The following is a 15,688-nucleotide window of genomic DNA, read 5'->3' on the forward strand; positions in this document are numbered from 1 at the left end:
AGGCTATTATTTCAAAAGCTGCAATTAATAACGGAACCCTGGTACAAAAGCAAAGGACACCAAAATATAATTAAAAAATTTTAATTGAATTTTAAACCATACAATTGTGAAACGTCACACAATTACCTTCAAATCTCACACTAAAAATATCCGTTACCGACTGACTTTGAATCTAATTCTTAGTAAAGCAGGAAATGAAATGTGACAGCTTCAAAGGTGAAAATAACCCCCCCCCCTTGAATTGTTGAAAAATTGATTGAGCGGCACAAATAAATTGGGCAAATCCACAGTGAAAGACCATGTGGAACAAACGGTCTCATTTGTGGTTGTGAGGAAGGCGAGATATGGTCTATGTATGGTAACTTTTCCATACCATTAATTTAGGGTGTCACGGTACAGTAGAATATTGAAAAAAAAAAAAAGTTTTTAAACGAGTGGGTCTAAGTTAGTACTCATCTCCAGTTGTTTCCTCCATCTTATAGCCATTCTCACCAGCAGCATATTCATCAGGCACAGACTGCCGGTCCATCATTCCATCCTGACTGTACTCCTCCATGTTGGGCGCTTCTTCGCCCTCCTCGTTGGGCATTTCATCTTGCAGGCCCACGTCTTCCCGTAAGGAGCCGTGGCGCTCCTCCCTACGCTCAGCCCTCTCTCGGTCGCCCCGCTCCCTCTTGTGATCCCTGTCCCGGTCTCGATCGCTCCTACGCCTGTCTCTGTCCCTGTGGCTGCGTCTGCGGTCCCGATCCTTTTCTCTGTCCCGGTCCCTTCGCTCCTCCGTACCCTCACCCGCTTCTCCGTCAGCTTCTTCCGCTGGACGCTCGCCGCCCTCTGGGACCCCGTCTCCCTGGCTGATCTCCTCCCCTTCGGGCCCCTTAGCTCTCTCGCGCTCACGCTTGCGATCCCGACTTCTGCTCCTCCTCTTCCTGTCACGATCCCGACTCCTTTCTCTACTCCTGCTGTCTGCTCCGGCCGGTGCTATGCGATCGCGCTCTCTGTCTCGACGCCGGCCGCTACCGGTGACGTCCTCCCCCGGTACCGGCTGCCTCTCTCTCTCCCTATCGCGCTCGCGGGAACGGGTGCGGCGGCGGCGTTCGCGGGACCGGGACCTCCGACGCTCTCTCTCCTTGTCACGACTACGCTCCCTACGCTCTCCACGATCGCGGTCACTATAAAGTAATCCAGACAAAGAAAAATCAGTGACACACATGCTTAAAATGTGTACAGTGTGCTCAAAATAAAACCGGGCTCACACTCCCAGGGGGCGATCATCATAGCGAGATGCATCATCTCGTCCTGAGTGCTTGATGTTGACATCTGCACCACCTCTTCTGGTTCCTCCTAACCCCCCACCTGAGTGAAACAAATGCAAATGCGGGGGTTTTCCCGCGTTCAAAGTTGCGTGGCGGCCGCCGCCCACCCAGACTGATATCACTCAACTTCCCGACATAATTACAATTGCTCAGGAAAGCTTAAAAAATACTTGCTGACCCAGTCTACGAGGGTGCCATCCTTTGACAGTGCGTCCTCGTTCAACATCCACCAGCACTCTCCTGCCATCAATCTTCTTGCCATCCGCGTGCTTGTAGGCGGCTGGAGAAGAGGAGGGGGGAGAGAAAAAAAAAACCACAGGTGATTAGAGTCCGATGCGTCACTGTAACAAGGAAACAAAACGGTGCTTTAGCATACTGACCAAGAGCAGGTGAAGCCGAGAGGGCTGCTCTCTGGATAAAAGCCCAAGGATAATGGGAGTAGACTTCCTTCCACCCGATGAATGTTCAATGTTTTGTATTTTTTTTTTAATAGTTCTTTCACCGTGACCAGCAGTGGGGTTACTACAGCCAACCTCTTAAGTCCTTACAAACGGGCTTATGTTCTACATAGCTCAGTGCCAAGTTTTGTGGCAAGAGTTAGTAAATACGTAAGCAACCGTTAACCCACTAAAGTTCTCTCTCGCTTTGTTGTGGCATTCACTTGACTTGCCAAGCTTGCTGGGGTCATTTCGATTGTGGTTACATATTACATTGCGTTTATCACATCTCACCCCATCTTGCTACTGATGCAAACTTGAGTAAATGCTCAACAACTATAAAATTAGCACGCATGCACACACGTTAGGTTATTACCATGTCAACCTAAAGGACTTTTTAATAAAATAAAATTTGCCCCATTCCCAAATGGTGGGGAGAGGACTGTATGGACTGTTAATTCGCCGAAATGAACTTAAGGAAACACATTTATTTTCGGGCCCCCACGTTCGCTAGTGGGCTACTAGCTTTGCAGTTAGCAAACGTAGCATGAGCTGAAATCAGAATCATCTTTATTGGCCAAGTATGTAGAACACACAAAGAATTTGTCTCCGGTATAACACGCTGTAAATGCTCCGTATTCTTCCCATTAGTTCAAGTCACTTCGCAAATACCGTACACCACTTTGTGACCGTGTGTGCCACGTCCAGTCTCTTGTCAGGAGTAGGAGGGCACCGCCGCTCCTACCTATTAGTCAATGCCGAAGAACCAATCGCAGAACGACGCAAGACATGTCACGCTATGCGTCAAGACAAACAAAAATTGCGACATGCGCCGAGGATGTCACGTGCTACGACGCGTCAATCCCTTCTCAAAATCAGCTACGGGACTCTATGCTCGTCTCAAAATCGGGCTAGATTGGCATAGTCTGACGTCGGCTTAAAACAAAGGTCTACCAGGATGGCGCAGGTTTCCACATGTGTAGTTTGGGAATGACGGTATTTTCGGCAACGCCAGCCTTTTGTGGTGGTTTCCATGCGACGCGAACTGTGACCTGCTTACCATTGTTCTATGCAAGAGCAGCACACAGAAGAAACACCAACAACATGGCATTCTCATTCACAACGCGTCTCACAGCTCAACCCGCGATGCCACACAAACGTTTGTTGATCCGTCTTGCACAAGTGAAGAACTTTGACATTGGGATGCCGCTTCCCGTCCGCTACACTGGTCTGGGATGAGGGACGACGGCGCTACCGTCTTGGATGTTGAAGAACAAAGACTTACCACAACCTCTTCACTTTTACCATTTAGACAAGACAGAATCTCACATCATCCTTGGAACAGTCTCATAAGCTCATTCAGAGGGCCTTACCGCAACCCCTCATCAACACCAGAATTCACTTGGGTCACAACATCAGTCTGGGGCCTTACCAGAACCCCACCACTTCCTCTCTACACAAAGGATGCCATCTAAATGCCATCCCACTGACAGGGCCTTACCAAACCCCCAACAGTACTCCAAAAACTGATCTGAGAGCAAAATAAATTAAAAAAATGGAGGGAAAAAAAAACCACTGTCAAAAAGACAGAAGCGGCCTTTACGTTACTGCAGCCAATTAATGAAGGCCAGTAATGCCACGCTACTAACGCTAACCACTTAGGTATAAGATTGTCTAAACTTTATTCCAATGGGGCGCAGGGAGGGGAAAAAAAGTGCCACCCGATGAAGTTTAACTCATTACTGTAATTAAGAACACCGTGTGGCTAAAACTGAATGGTTGTGGAAATGTAGGGAAGAACTAATTTGGAAATGGTCCCCGTGTCAGAATGACCAAAAAGCACATCTGCCTTTTCCATTAAAGCCATCTTAGCCTCAATAGCACTAGCTCAATAGATTGGATCACAAACTCAAATACCGGAACGTTGACAGCACTCGCTGCCCTAATCGCCAGCTCACAATACATTTCTTCAGTGAATTCATTCGCATCGGTGAATAAAATTTGAATCTATCAGGACCTGGATATGGAGTTAACAGTACAAATCCCCATCAGAACAATCTTTTTGAAGTCTCGTGAATAAATATAATGTCAATGTCACGCCGAAACAAGCAAGTCACCATCCAACCTGCGTGAAAACGGGTACGACATTTACCCTCACGGCAACGAGCTGATCTTCATAATGGCAGTTTCCTTCGCTTTCCGTGCAAAGACTGCACACCATCCAAGAAGTGGTGTCGTTACTTTGCCACAAGCTTTGAGAGTCGTGCAACGGGAGGCCGGTTTTCTCTCCGCGTCGCCATCGTCTAGAGTAGAGGCCGAGCTCTGAGCGGCAACGCAAGGTGGCTTTAACAAAAAGGGCAGAGTCATCGGGTACCGCTAAATGCGCTGGTGTTCAGGGGTGCGTTCAATGGTCAAAGTTGTAAAGAAAAACTACTTGCTGGGAAGCTCCCGGGGCTTGCCAGTAAAAATGCTTTTCCCATTGAACGTCGCTCCTCTTCCCTGTATCGGAGATGGAGGGTGGAAAGAAATCTTACCCATCATACAAACCCATTATACCAACCATACACTGAGCAGTGGTAGTAGGGTGTAGATGTATCATAACCATCATCATCTGCCAGCCAGCTCTGGCCAATAGCCATCACAGATTGGCGGCTGCAGTGGCAATGAGAATAACACACAGTTAATATGATGCTTAGCCCCGCCTCCCCACTCACTTTATCCCTTACTTGGCTACATTGCTGTGATCAGCAACTCTGGTCCGGCAGAGCTAATGCCACCAACATCCAAGAATGATGTCACTGGGCTAGGTGACACCACCTGACTTGTCTAATCAGACAGTTGTGCATTGTGGCAGAAAGAAACTCAATTCAAATACTTCAATATGGTGACATGTACATTCAATTACCTCACCGTGACCAGGGTTGAAGACCACAAAAAATAAATTAATAAAAAACACTGCCCACTCTTATGTTGGGGGTGCCACAAAACCAATAGGTATTTCAAAGAGATAACCCATTCGATGAGTGACTAGTCTAACCTTGTGCTTACCAATCGAGTCCAACCAGCAGAGTTGCTCTTCCACAGAGCTACTTCACCTAACAGTTAAAAGACAATGTGCCCTTTGAGAGGCAAAGAGGTTCAGGTTCACAGATGACTCACACCTCTACCTCTTGGTCCACCCGCCTTTCCCCCACTTCTCAACCAAACCATCAGTCAACCGATGATACGCAACAAACACAGACACACAAACGTCACACAACCACGAGACGGTTTTTCACCATGCAAAATGTGGAACGTAATGCGCGCGAACTTCTGATTCTTCCAAAATTTGCTATTCATATGGGACAGATCCTGATTCGAGCTGCTAGAAGATGCCACCCCCCCCCCATCCCCACAAATGTATGAGAAGCTGGTGCCAATGGAAGAAACCACACTGACTGTCGCTTGATGAATATGCAAAAACGCTTTTTATGCTCTCAGTCCTGTATTTGTACTCACAGTGCATGTCGCGCTCATGCTCGTACTCAATGAAGGCGTATCCGCGAGGCTTCCCCGTCCTCTTGTTGTACACGATGTAAATCTGCAAGCGACAGGCACGTATCATCAGTGGTGGGCTGCTCATGAGATGCCTGCTTATACAGTGACTAAATGCAATCAACACAACGCTGCATGTGCTGATATCTGTTGAAAATGAAAGTCCACGATATGCTCCTGTGCGTGCTTTAAAACAAACCCAAGATGCGTCCATTTTTCTCTATGGGGTTACAGCAGCTAGGCCTGTTCTATACATTTTCCAAATGAATTTCAAGGTGACTCGGTGTCAAGTCACAACTCAGTTAAAAGCTCCAATTTAGCTTTTTGCCATACATACATACAGTACATCTGAGTGTGTCGAGACAAGTCAGCAACAGTCGATAAACTTACCCGCTTAATGGGACCATAGACCTCAAACTCACGGCGAAGCTTGGACTCTGTGGTATCGTAGTTCTAGGACAAAGAAAATACTGATTGTTATTAACAGGTGAGAGGAAAAGCTCCCACGGGAGAAATCCCAGTGCAGATGTAAAAACACTTAATTTTGACACACTCACCACTCTTGCAACAAACAATGTCTTAAAGGCATCCCCTTGTGCATTTGGGTCATTATGGGGGTCCCCTAAAACAATACAAACAGGAAGGTTTGCTAAAGCCCACAAAGCACAATCAGCTCAAATGGCTTGTCGTTGATCAATGAAGACACTTACAAAGTTTCAGCTCCGTCTCCACCACCGTTTGTCTCCTTTCAATTTTCTCTCGCCTCTACAAATTGAACAATTTGCATAAAATGGGTAAGTGACGGTGATATCAGGGAATTCTGTTGCAATGGCAACACACACACACACACACACACACAGGCAAAAACTAATAATTGTCTTTGGCCGTGAGCAAGACACTTATTTGCTGGAAAACTGCATATCTCCGTTTTTAAGTATCACGTGAACAGCTGTAAGGCACTTCAAATGAAGATCATCCCAATTTACAAAGCAGCAACAGCTCACCAGATTGAGACAACATCCATTTAAATCAAACACAGACACCACCTTATGCATTATTTACGATATCAAAATGGTCAAAGTCATCTTGCAATGGTTCCTAGTTCCCAAACCCACCTTTCTCTCCAACCTCTCTTCACGAGTCTCAGCCCTTGTTGGTGGCGGGGCATCTCTCGGATCCTAATCACAAAAGACAACAAATGATATGTATTTTCCTTCCATGCTACATTGTGAAGGAACAATGTGTCATACGTGATAAGCTTTCAACCTCAAAGTGCCTGATGAACGGGGCGATGCCACAGTAAGGTTGGTTGTGGTGTTTCTCATGCGGCAACTTCTCCAGTTGAGGCAGAAATGGGATTGGGTCCCGCGGGGCAAAGAGGGCCAGAAGGTTCGGGGGCAAAAACTGCGTCATTTTTCACCTAAAGAGATCAATTATAGGTTTAACCCACGGTGAACAAAACCCCAACAACCAGTAAATGTCAGGTCAAGGATGAGCACAAAGGCAAACGTATTTGTTAGCTTCGCGGGCTAACTAGCATGTCGCTCACGGCCGACTTGTAAGAATAGGCCCGACTCAAATCGGTTTCTTGCTTTTGCAAATCACCTTTCCTCTAAAAGACTATAAAACATAATAAATAACCCCACTAGGTGTAGCGGCTCTTTTGTTTCGCTCGCTCAACACTCAACTTCCTAGTGATAACCACCGAAGTAGCTATGCTAACAAGACACATGGACTCTTACCTTCCTTCACTCACCCAACGACCAAAGATAAATTACACCATCGAATTTAAACGGGCGCGGAAGACACATAAATGCCTTGGTACGTTCGGTTGGTATGGCTTTCGTGTATGAACGTTAACAAAACAAAATGTTGCCGAGCAGACCGACACGCAATGCGACAACTCGTACAATCAATGCGTATCGTATAACTTCAGTAAAATTAAAATGGCGGGATGCCGTATAACGGCCACAGTCGTCGTAAAATAACGCTGCGTTCAGGGACCTGGGAAAGTCGGATTTCTGCCACTCGTATCGTCCCGGTTCCGACGTCAAAGAGTTCCGGGCGAATGTAAACAACGATGGCTGATTCTATAAATTGTCATTCTGGTTCATCACAATACAAGACATTCTGACCTCCAGAAAACCGTCAATCATGAAGATAAATATCTTCTAAGAATTACGTACTTTACACCGAAGACAACGGCATACCCTCACGCAGTCAGCAGGAATCACGTTCTATCGCTGTAAGTTATTTCGAATATCTAAATTAAATGTAGAACTATTCAGGTCATTTAAAAAAACGATATCTCAAATCGGAGCCGACCGTTCTAAGGGGCGTTTTATTTAGTGCACTATTCTTCCCAACACCGGTATGACGCAGGTCATTCAGGGGGAACTATTTTGTGTGCAGATCTTTTTTTTAGGTTGCGCCAAAACAAGTCATCAAAATGAGTAATGTACACAACTGAGTTTAAAAAAATCTGCTTGTGTACACAAGTACATTTCAGTCTCGATATTTGCTTTCACCGGTCTTTTTAACATAAGTATTTGTACTTCCACTTACGTGGAGTGCAAGTGCGTTTATCACCCCTGGGAAGAAGCAAGTCTCCTATTGATTTCTCCTAGAAAGGGGAAATTCATTTCCCTCAATGTAATAAAACCATTACCTTTATATTTTAGATCTAACACGGTGAAGCAATATTTTTATTTCCAAGAAAATTTACTTGCACGTCTTGACCTGTATGCTTCCTTCAAAATACATTTATTTTCCATGGATGTAAACAATTCATTCGTTTATCTTTTAAAAAGTCTGTCTGCCCCATTCTTGACCGTGGGAACGTTTGAAAAAGAAAACATTAAAAAGTGGCAATTATAATATGTACATTTGCTTTTTCATAAGCAGTATTGATTCAGCCACATTCTCCATCTCTGTAACTCATTCCTACAAGTCAAGCAAAGCACTGAGCTGAGTGTCAACTGCATGTGAACCACAGTGCCATAATTACTGTACAACGCGCTGGCCCCTCAGCCTGCGAACTATTTGCAAAGAGACAGGTGGCTGTTGGGGAAAAACGAGAGGAGTATGTTTCTGGAAATGAATTATGAGTATTTAGGAGTGTATTACATCCTAGATATGAGACAGATTAAAAAAAAAAAAAGGTATTCCTGCTGTTTGTACGTTCACTGCGTAATATAAATTGGTTGCATTTTCACGGTTTTGGGGATTTTATTGGGATACATGGGATCCATTGCATCTCCTATACATGACCTGTTCTCTAAAGACCTATTTTTTTTTTGTCTGACATATTTACAGTGAAATCACACGGATAAGCTGCATAAAATGGATAAGACCAAACAATAGAAACATTAACACAAATTAGTGGGTGTCCAAAACAACCAAAGGCAGAGTAGGATAACATTTTAAAAAGCGCCGCTTTGCTCCCTTTCATCCCTCTCCTCTTCATCCATTTTGCGTCCATGTTTTCGGAAGTACTTGTATCGCTGGACGTACAGCTTCACAAGGTTGCTGACCTTGACCGGGTTGATTTCACCAGTGCGGCTGTGGCAGATCTGAAACAATGACAAAAGCTTGATTCAAGCCTAACTCACTTTAAAGACTTTACTTCTTAGTTGGCATATGCGAGTTCACGGTGAGCATCAGGTCAAACTCTCAGACCGAGAGAGGGCCGAGCGTAGTTACGGTATGAATCCGTTTATTTCGAGCCTTGAAATATATATACAGTACTGTATATATTTTAGACAAGAACTGAGTATCTTGTCTTAAGCCATAAGACAATGTACTCTGACAAGGTTTCGTGCCGTCGGTACCCTCTAAGCCTCGTAGGTCAGGACAGTCGTGTAAACTGAAGAGCCCCTGTAACGACGAGTCGCAAGAGGCGCGTTCGATGTGCGGCCGACCTTGTGAACAGCTTTTCGGAGGATATCTTTGTAGTCATCCTTGTTGATGTCTTTGCGCTGATAGTAAGGTTTGATCGCAAGCTTCACCTCCTCCACGGCCCGCTCCTGGGTGTGGAGCTTCTTCAGGTACTGTGCAGTTCATCAAACAGAGGACATACAGTATATCAAGATAAGAAACTACAAAAAATAATTGCTTTGCAAATATAATTCCAAGGGATGAGTAGGATTAGAAAACATTTTGTTCCCCTTGTGAGTCAGAGACCAAGCATATCTATAAATCTATTTGCTGTGTTTTGTACTGGAAATGGGATGTTATCAGCAGTCCATAATAGTCAAGTATCTTGCATCAACACACCAACTGCAAATGAACTTTAAGTTCACCTTCTCGGGGTCTTTACTTTCACTGTCCCAAAAAGTGTCTCCGGAGCTCCCTGTAAATCCGGGCAGCCCGACCGGCATGACAGGTGGGGGTGTCTGCGCACAGCCGCCACCAAGGCTGGGGTGCAGGTGGGAGGGCGGAGTTTTGGTGCAACCGACTAATGGCAGAGAGCTTTGGAGGATGAACTGCGCCGGGCTCAATGCAGGCGCTGGGGGTAGAGTGGGAGGGGGAGGAGGGATCTGGGAGGAGGTCAAAGAGGCAGCTGACGGAGCCTGAGACTGACTCTGATTTGCCTGTGAGAGGATCTGCATTCAAGACAAGAGAACATTACTGGGAAAATCACATTTCCACAAAACCCCGTTTGAATCGGAAAATCTGATTTGATTGAAAAGAAGAATCAAAGCAAATCATTACGCCCGCAAATAGTGTCTATCAAGAGATGTGTCAAATCGTCTTTTGATACTGACTTTGAGCTTAAGTGAACAGAAGTGAACGTCTGTTTATCATGACTGGAGTTTGAGTCGACTTAGTGCTTCGACATTCTTCGAGGTTCTCGTTTGTTTTGTTTTGAAAAGACTGGAGCGTCGCAGTCAAAGACGACGGACGGGTCCTCTAACCTGGCTGGTCGCTTGGATGAACTCTTGTGCTTTTGCTCTGCTGGCAATGTTCGCCTCCTCCATTTTGAAGAGAAGGGCGGTTACTAGGAGGACAGATAAGTGGGAGGATTTATGGTTACAGGTTGTGAGCAATTGTTCACCGCAGAGCCATTAAATGCATTTTCTGTCCCCGGCAGTCATTGAGAAAAAAAAAAGGTTCCGCACGAGATCGCAAAAATAGATTCTTGGTTCTGTTTGTAAGACAAGGGTGCACGCTGTCATTTAAGAAACAAGCATAAAAAGAAACCAACAAATCTGCCGATGACATTGTCACCAGGTTTTTGATTTGATAACAAACGCGAGCAACAGCAATGTGCCGTGTGGCTAAACTGTGCTTTGCTGGATACATCCCAATCAAACTCAGGTGTGAACGTTTCCTCCAAAACCTGGCCGACGTCTGTCAACTGATTGAGCAAACTCACATGCAAGAACCCCTCCGGTTGTGCAGTCCACCCCTGTCTGCAGACTCCACGGGAGGACGGGAGCTGCCGGAGGAGGGGGTGGAGGAGGCTTGCCGGCGGACGACGAGGACACCGAGGAGGAAGAGGGGTCTGACGAGGACAAAGGCAGAGAAAGGGAACCGAGAACACCTGCCCCCGATGATGAAGGGGAAGGGGGTGAGGGCACAGATTTGGGCGCATTGTCTGAAGGGGGCTGCACGGCGGTGGGTGTAGACCCCTGGGGCAGGGATGGGCTGGGCGGACTGGATGGCGGCGGTGTGGGGCTGGTCTGAGTTGGGCAGTCGTCGGCTAGGAAAGAAGACTCCGGAGTCTTGCAGCTGCTGTCCACGGTCTGAGAGTCCGGCGAAGACTCCCTGGCGTCGCGCAAGGGAGCCGGAAGAGGTGGGGGTGTACGCGGTGGTGTGGAGGAGGGCGGGGGCACACTCGTAAAGGACGACGAGGAAGAGGCGGACGACGAACAAGGGGCGGGGCCTGCTTGGCCAGAGTGCGGACTGACGGCCTTGCTTCCATCACCGGCGGCGGAGAGAACCTCCGGCGGGGCTGCGTTCCAGCCTTCAGGTGCCACTTTTATTTGGCTCCCCTCTCCAGTGTTCGGACCCGATGCGCCATCTTTGGCCCTAACTTTCTTGGCTAAGCGACGGCGGCGCTTGGTTGCCAATGTCGATGAAGGGGAGGGGGTAGAGGAGGAAGTGGATGTGATCGACCCGGCCTTTGTTTTCTTTGATTTCACTCCCCCGACGCTGTTTAAAGAGGGTGGCGGTGCCGCGAGGCTGTTTCGCTTGCCCATACTCGCCAGCTCTTTATTGCGCACGCCGACCGAAAGAGGTTCGGTGCAAGGCTTCAGAAAGGGTGACCTGCTCTCGTTGTCCCTACAGAAGACTACAGCAATTGAACCCCCCACCACAGTCCCTCCGGAACCTCCCCCAGTAGCTCCAGGACCAAGGAGGTCCATCCCCAGCTTACCGGAGCCAATTGACGTCCCAGTGGTGCTACTCACACCCTCGCGCACCAAAACGGACACTTTGGACTGAAGTTTGGCTTTCCGACCGCTGCTCTCTTTCTTAGATTTGCCGCAGCGACCCAAATCCTTTTTGCCGTCTTTGTCCCACGCTTTGTCTTTCCCTACTTTCCTGGTTCTCTTGGCTAAAGGAAGGCCGGCTGGGACGGGGGCAGATTCCGACGTGACGGACAGAGACGATAGGCATTTGCTTTTGGTTTTATTGGACGAGGAGGACGAGGACTGAGCAAATTTCTTTGAGGCGTGACCTTTCTTTTTGGGGTGATGCCGTTCAGTCTTTGGAGTGGGTTTCGATTTGGGGCTGGGGACAGGCAGGTCCGGGGGCAGAGCTGCCGGAGGCGTGTCTTCCAAGGACGGGTAGTCCGAGTCCAAAGCCTCACCGTCTAAAGACAACACGTCTATCTCTAATTTATCGGAATAGCGGTCCGACTCATATCTGCGGTACCGCGGAGGCGACGGCGATCGGCTACGACAAGTTCCCCGGTCCATCTCCTCTCCACCCGAGTGCCATCTTCTCTTCTTCTTCCTCTTGTGGGGCGTGTCCTGCACAATCCGGCACGGAGAGGCTTGAGTGAGTATCGGAGAGCCGGGGACCGTGGTGGTAGTTGTGGTGGTGGTGACGGTAATGGTTCGCTTGATGGCGAAGAGGTCGGAACCATTCAGGTCCTGAATAGACGGGGGGACGACGGGACGTCCTTCCCGGCGACGGTCCCGCTCATGCTCCCGGGCTCTTTCGCCCTCTCTTTTCTCCCCGCTTCTTCTCGGCCTCTTTGAAACGTCTCGCTCTCTGCTGCTGGAATGGAAGAGTCCCTTCCGTTTCCTCTCATCCTTTCTCGAGCTAGAGCGTCTCTCTCGTTCATCTCTTCTCTGGCTGAAGGCGCGGCTTCGTTCGCTCTCTCTATACCCGTCTCGTTCCATTTTTCTGCTTCTGTCTCCGTCTCGACCTCTGTCCCGGTCTCTTTCCCTCTCTCGGTGGCGTTCCGCAGTAGGGCTCGGGTAGGAGTGTCTCCTGTGGCCGTCTCGTCTCGAAGAGTTGTGCGATTGAGAAGCCTCCGGGCTACTGTGATGCGTTTTCTTTCTCTTCTGACTACTACTTCTGCTGCTTCTCCTACGTTTGCCGTCTTTATCAGTCTTGTCCCCCGGCTTCTTTTCTCTGCTCCTTTCTCCATCTCCCTCCTTGTCCTTCCTTTTTTTCTTTCGCTTCTCATCCTTCTCCTTCGCCTTTGTATCCTTGCTTCTCTGCCTGATCTGATCCTTGGGCCCTTTGGAGGACTTGCGGTTTGCGTTTCCTTTCTCGGCAGCGGGTGCAAGCGGGGAAGAAGGCATCAAGTCAACAGGAGGAGGAGGAGGAGGAGGGGGAAGTGGTAGCTCAGAAGTGAGCGGGGATGAATCAGGAAAGGCAAGATACCTTTCCTTCCTCTTGCTGACCAGTTTCCTTCTCAGATCCTCCACTCCCACCCGAGGCTCATCGTCCGTCTCCCTGTCTACATCCCAGTTGCTGTCCGCGCACACGGATACAAATCCATCCCCATCCAGCACACGGAGGATGCGCTCTGGTTTTGGATCAAAAAAGGTGACCGTGGGAGAGTCCAGGAGGAGATTTTCTGCGGCTGTTCTCTTGGTGCCAACATCTCTCTCAATAGCGACCACTATCTCCCCCTCCTCAATCTCAGAATGGTCAGAGTCAGCCCGCTCTCTCTTAACTCGAGCTTTGGTCGTGCTGTAGTCAACTCGCCGTCTATGAGAGAGCTGGGGAGCCAACGGAGGGCTCGGTGGGTCACTGAATACGTCGGTGGAATCTGGGGGCTCCTCTTCTTTCTTCTCAATTTCTCTCTCCGCACTCGTTAGCTTTTCTGTTAAGTTGCCGTCTTCGTCATCATCATCATCTGATGCTGGAGAACCAGTGGGATCAAAAGGATCATACTTCTCACCTTCATCTTCCTCAGTCTTTCCCTCTTTTTCCCCCTCTGTAGGATGGAAAGGATCGTATATCTCCTTTTTCCTACCTTCTTCTTGATATTCAACACCTGACTGTGACAAACTGCGAGGAAAGGATTCTGCAAAGGTGGCTTTGGCTGTGGAGAGGGATGACTTTGTTCGGGAGGCAGATGTGGAAGACACCCTCAGCAGTTCTGACTCACGAGTCTGACCTTTAACGTGGTTTGGAAAAAATGACGAGTTGGCACGGGGAGAGGATGTTGTAGATGAGGGTGAAGACTGATCAGATGATGGAGATGACCGAGACAAAGAGGGTGAGCGACGAGGTGGGCTTCTGGCAATCTCTCTTTGGCCGGTGGGTGAGCAGGATGTGGCAAGTCTCCTTCTGAGGCCCGATGCTGACGCCAGGTCCATGGTTCAGGACAGTTGGTTGTATAAAGGTTACTCTGGTGGACCCAGGGATTGGAAGCCAAAGGAAAGGTTGCCTAATGATTGGAACCCACAAACAAACCTTACTGAGAGGAGTGAGAAAGAGAGAGAAAGATGCAGTCTTGCATTTAAAATTGTACAAATAAGGTGACATTTGATAAAACTAGTGGACATCATGCTCAAGTGAAGAGTGAACACTGAGATTAGCACAGTATTAAGTGTGGGATGGACATTTAACTACATTTCTGATCAATTATGGCTCCCGACTGTACAATAATAACAATGTTAGTCATTTCACTAGTTTTAGAAGACGCAACATGCACAACAAAAATGTTGCCCAGCGGAGGTGCCATAGTGGGAATCTTGGTTGATGTAGCACATTTTCTCATGTGTGTTGTGTTGCACGACGAGTACTTTGGTAGTTGCAGCGAAGCAGTGCAATCCAATTTTCCTAAATTGTTTCAGGCTCAGTCAGGCAAAGAATGCCAGCGGTTGTGTTGTTAACTGTGTTGAAAAATGGTGTGATCGTTTTAGATCGAAGAGAAATAAATCTTATCCAACACCAGCCTATTTGTACTAGTACCTCCCCGGTCAGCGCTGCTTTCCCTCGTTAACATTTGCAATCTACAAAATCAGTGCATAGAGTATTGTGAGAAAAACGCCACGACGGCACTGTAACCTGGTGACATGAATAAAGCATCCATCGGTCAGAGGGTGGTCATATTTGTCCTTCATGTTATTACTATTGGTAATATAGACACAATAATAAGAGCAAGAGCACTAACAAAGCAGTTCCGAACAATAAATAAGGCAATATATATTCATATCACGATGTTTTTTTTTTTTGGACAAAAGTCTCAGTTTCCGATGTCAAACACATTACAACCGCGCTTTTGCCATAATGTTGACGAGAAAAGATAAAAAGGCTCCGTTTGAATTGAAAGATGAGATAGCTGCGGTTTTTTCCCCACTGTTGGCACCTTAGTATTGTTCGTTACGGCTTCCAAAAGTGGTGGAATATGGTCAGGGAAGTTTGGGCGTTACTTTCAGTCAGTCTTTATCACGAAAACGACATGACGCGTTTTGAAAAGTCATGCCTTTGGAACTTAGAGCACAACCGGGTAGCCATCTAGCTAAGATAAATTAGCCGAGGCTAGCTAGCAAAAGGCAGCAACTGTGGGCTGTGTGTGCAAATTACCTTAAATCCTGTTACGTCCAGTTCAGTGTTCCAGCGTGCGCACTGCGCATACCGGAATCTCTTTATATCACATGAGATTCGACGGTGAAAATCAACAAAGACTGCTTTTTATGCGGTGTTATGAACGCAACAGCAGCTCAGTTCCATCAATCTCCGCCATTTTCCACTCCCTCAAGCCGCATGACAGAGGATTATGGGAAACGTAGTTTCGTATACGCTTGATCCTCACAAGGGTCGCAGGGCGTGCAGGAGCCTATCCCAGCTGTCTTCGGGCATTAGGCGGGGGACACCCTGAACCGGTTGCCAGCCCATCGCACCGCTCACACTCACACCTCGGGACAATTTGGAGTGTTCAATCAGCCTGCCATGCATGTTTTTGGAATGTGGGAGGAAACCGTAGTACCT

General features: G+C 47.6%; 2 protein-coding genes across 3 annotated transcripts; both read right to left on the minus strand.

The window, feature by feature from the left end:
- Window positions 1-65: 65 nt before the first annotated feature.
- Window positions 66-7,228, minus strand: snrnp70 (small nuclear ribonucleoprotein 70 (U1)). The gene is made up of 10 exons (XM_086132230.1): window positions 7,027-7,228; window positions 6,551-6,704; window positions 6,400-6,462; window positions 5,995-6,049; window positions 5,842-5,906; window positions 5,675-5,737; window positions 5,249-5,330; window positions 1,492-1,593; window positions 1,254-1,353; window positions 66-1,169 (listed from the first exon to the last, which is right to left on the minus strand). The coding sequence occupies exons 2-10, from the start codon at window positions 6,695-6,697 to the stop codon at window positions 446-448; spliced, it is 1,401 nt and encodes a 466-aa protein (XP_085988356.1). The 5' UTR covers window positions 6,698-6,704; window positions 7,027-7,228; the 3' UTR covers window positions 66-445.
- Window positions 7,229-8,028: 800 nt separating this feature from the next.
- On the minus strand, window positions 8,029-15,453 carry scaf1 (SR-related CTD-associated factor 1). Of its 2 annotated transcripts, none has more exons than XM_086132229.1 (6): window positions 15,284-15,453; window positions 10,662-14,141; window positions 10,201-10,283; window positions 9,586-9,888; window positions 9,205-9,333; window positions 8,029-8,856 (listed from the first exon to the last, which is right to left on the minus strand). In XM_086132229.1, the coding sequence occupies exons 2-6, from the start codon at window positions 14,068-14,070 to the stop codon at window positions 8,707-8,709; spliced, it is 4,074 nt and encodes a 1,357-aa protein (XP_085988355.1). In that variant the 5' UTR covers window positions 14,071-14,141; window positions 15,284-15,453; the 3' UTR covers window positions 8,029-8,706. The 2 variants fall into 2 exon arrangements, with proteins under 2 accessions (XP_085988355.1, XP_085988354.1); XM_086132228.1 differs by having other exon boundaries at window positions 10,662-14,171.
- Between the last annotated feature and the right edge of the window lie 235 nt (window positions 15,454-15,688).

Source organism: Hippocampus guttulatus, chromosome 16 (assembly GCF_054856545.1).
Source record: "Hippocampus guttulatus isolate MCC_2025c chromosome 16, RoL_Hgut_1.0, whole genome shotgun sequence".
Taxonomy (NCBI): Eukaryota; Metazoa; Chordata; class Actinopteri; order Syngnathiformes; family Syngnathidae; genus Hippocampus; species Hippocampus guttulatus.

Excerpts from the sequence above, each read along its gene's own strand:
- snrnp70 (XM_086132230.1), bottom strand. The coding sequence starts at position 6,697 with ATGACGCAGTTTTTGCCCCCGAACCTTCTGGCCCTCTTTGCCCCGCGG. Across the intron at positions 6,050-6,399 it reads AAGAGAGGTTGGAGAGAAAG|AGGCGAGAGAAAATTGAAAG; the intron begins GTGGGTTTGGGA and ends TTCAATTTGTAG. Across the intron at positions 5,738-5,841 it reads CATTGTTTGTTGCAAGAGTG|AACTACGATACCACAGAGTC; the intron begins GTGAGTGTGTCA and ends TCTTTGTCCTAG.
- scaf1 (XM_086132229.1), bottom strand. The coding sequence starts at position 14,070 with ATGGACCTGGCGTCAGCATCGGGCCTCAGAAGGAGACTTGCCACATCC. Across the intron at positions 9,889-10,200 it reads TCATCCAAGCGACCAGCCAG|ATCCTCTCACAGGCAAATCA; the intron begins GTTAGAGGACCC and ends TCTTGAATGCAG. Across the intron at positions 9,334-9,585 it reads AAAGTAAAGACCCCGAGAAG|TACCTGAAGAAGCTCCACAC; the intron begins GTGAACTTAAAG and ends TGAACTGCACAG.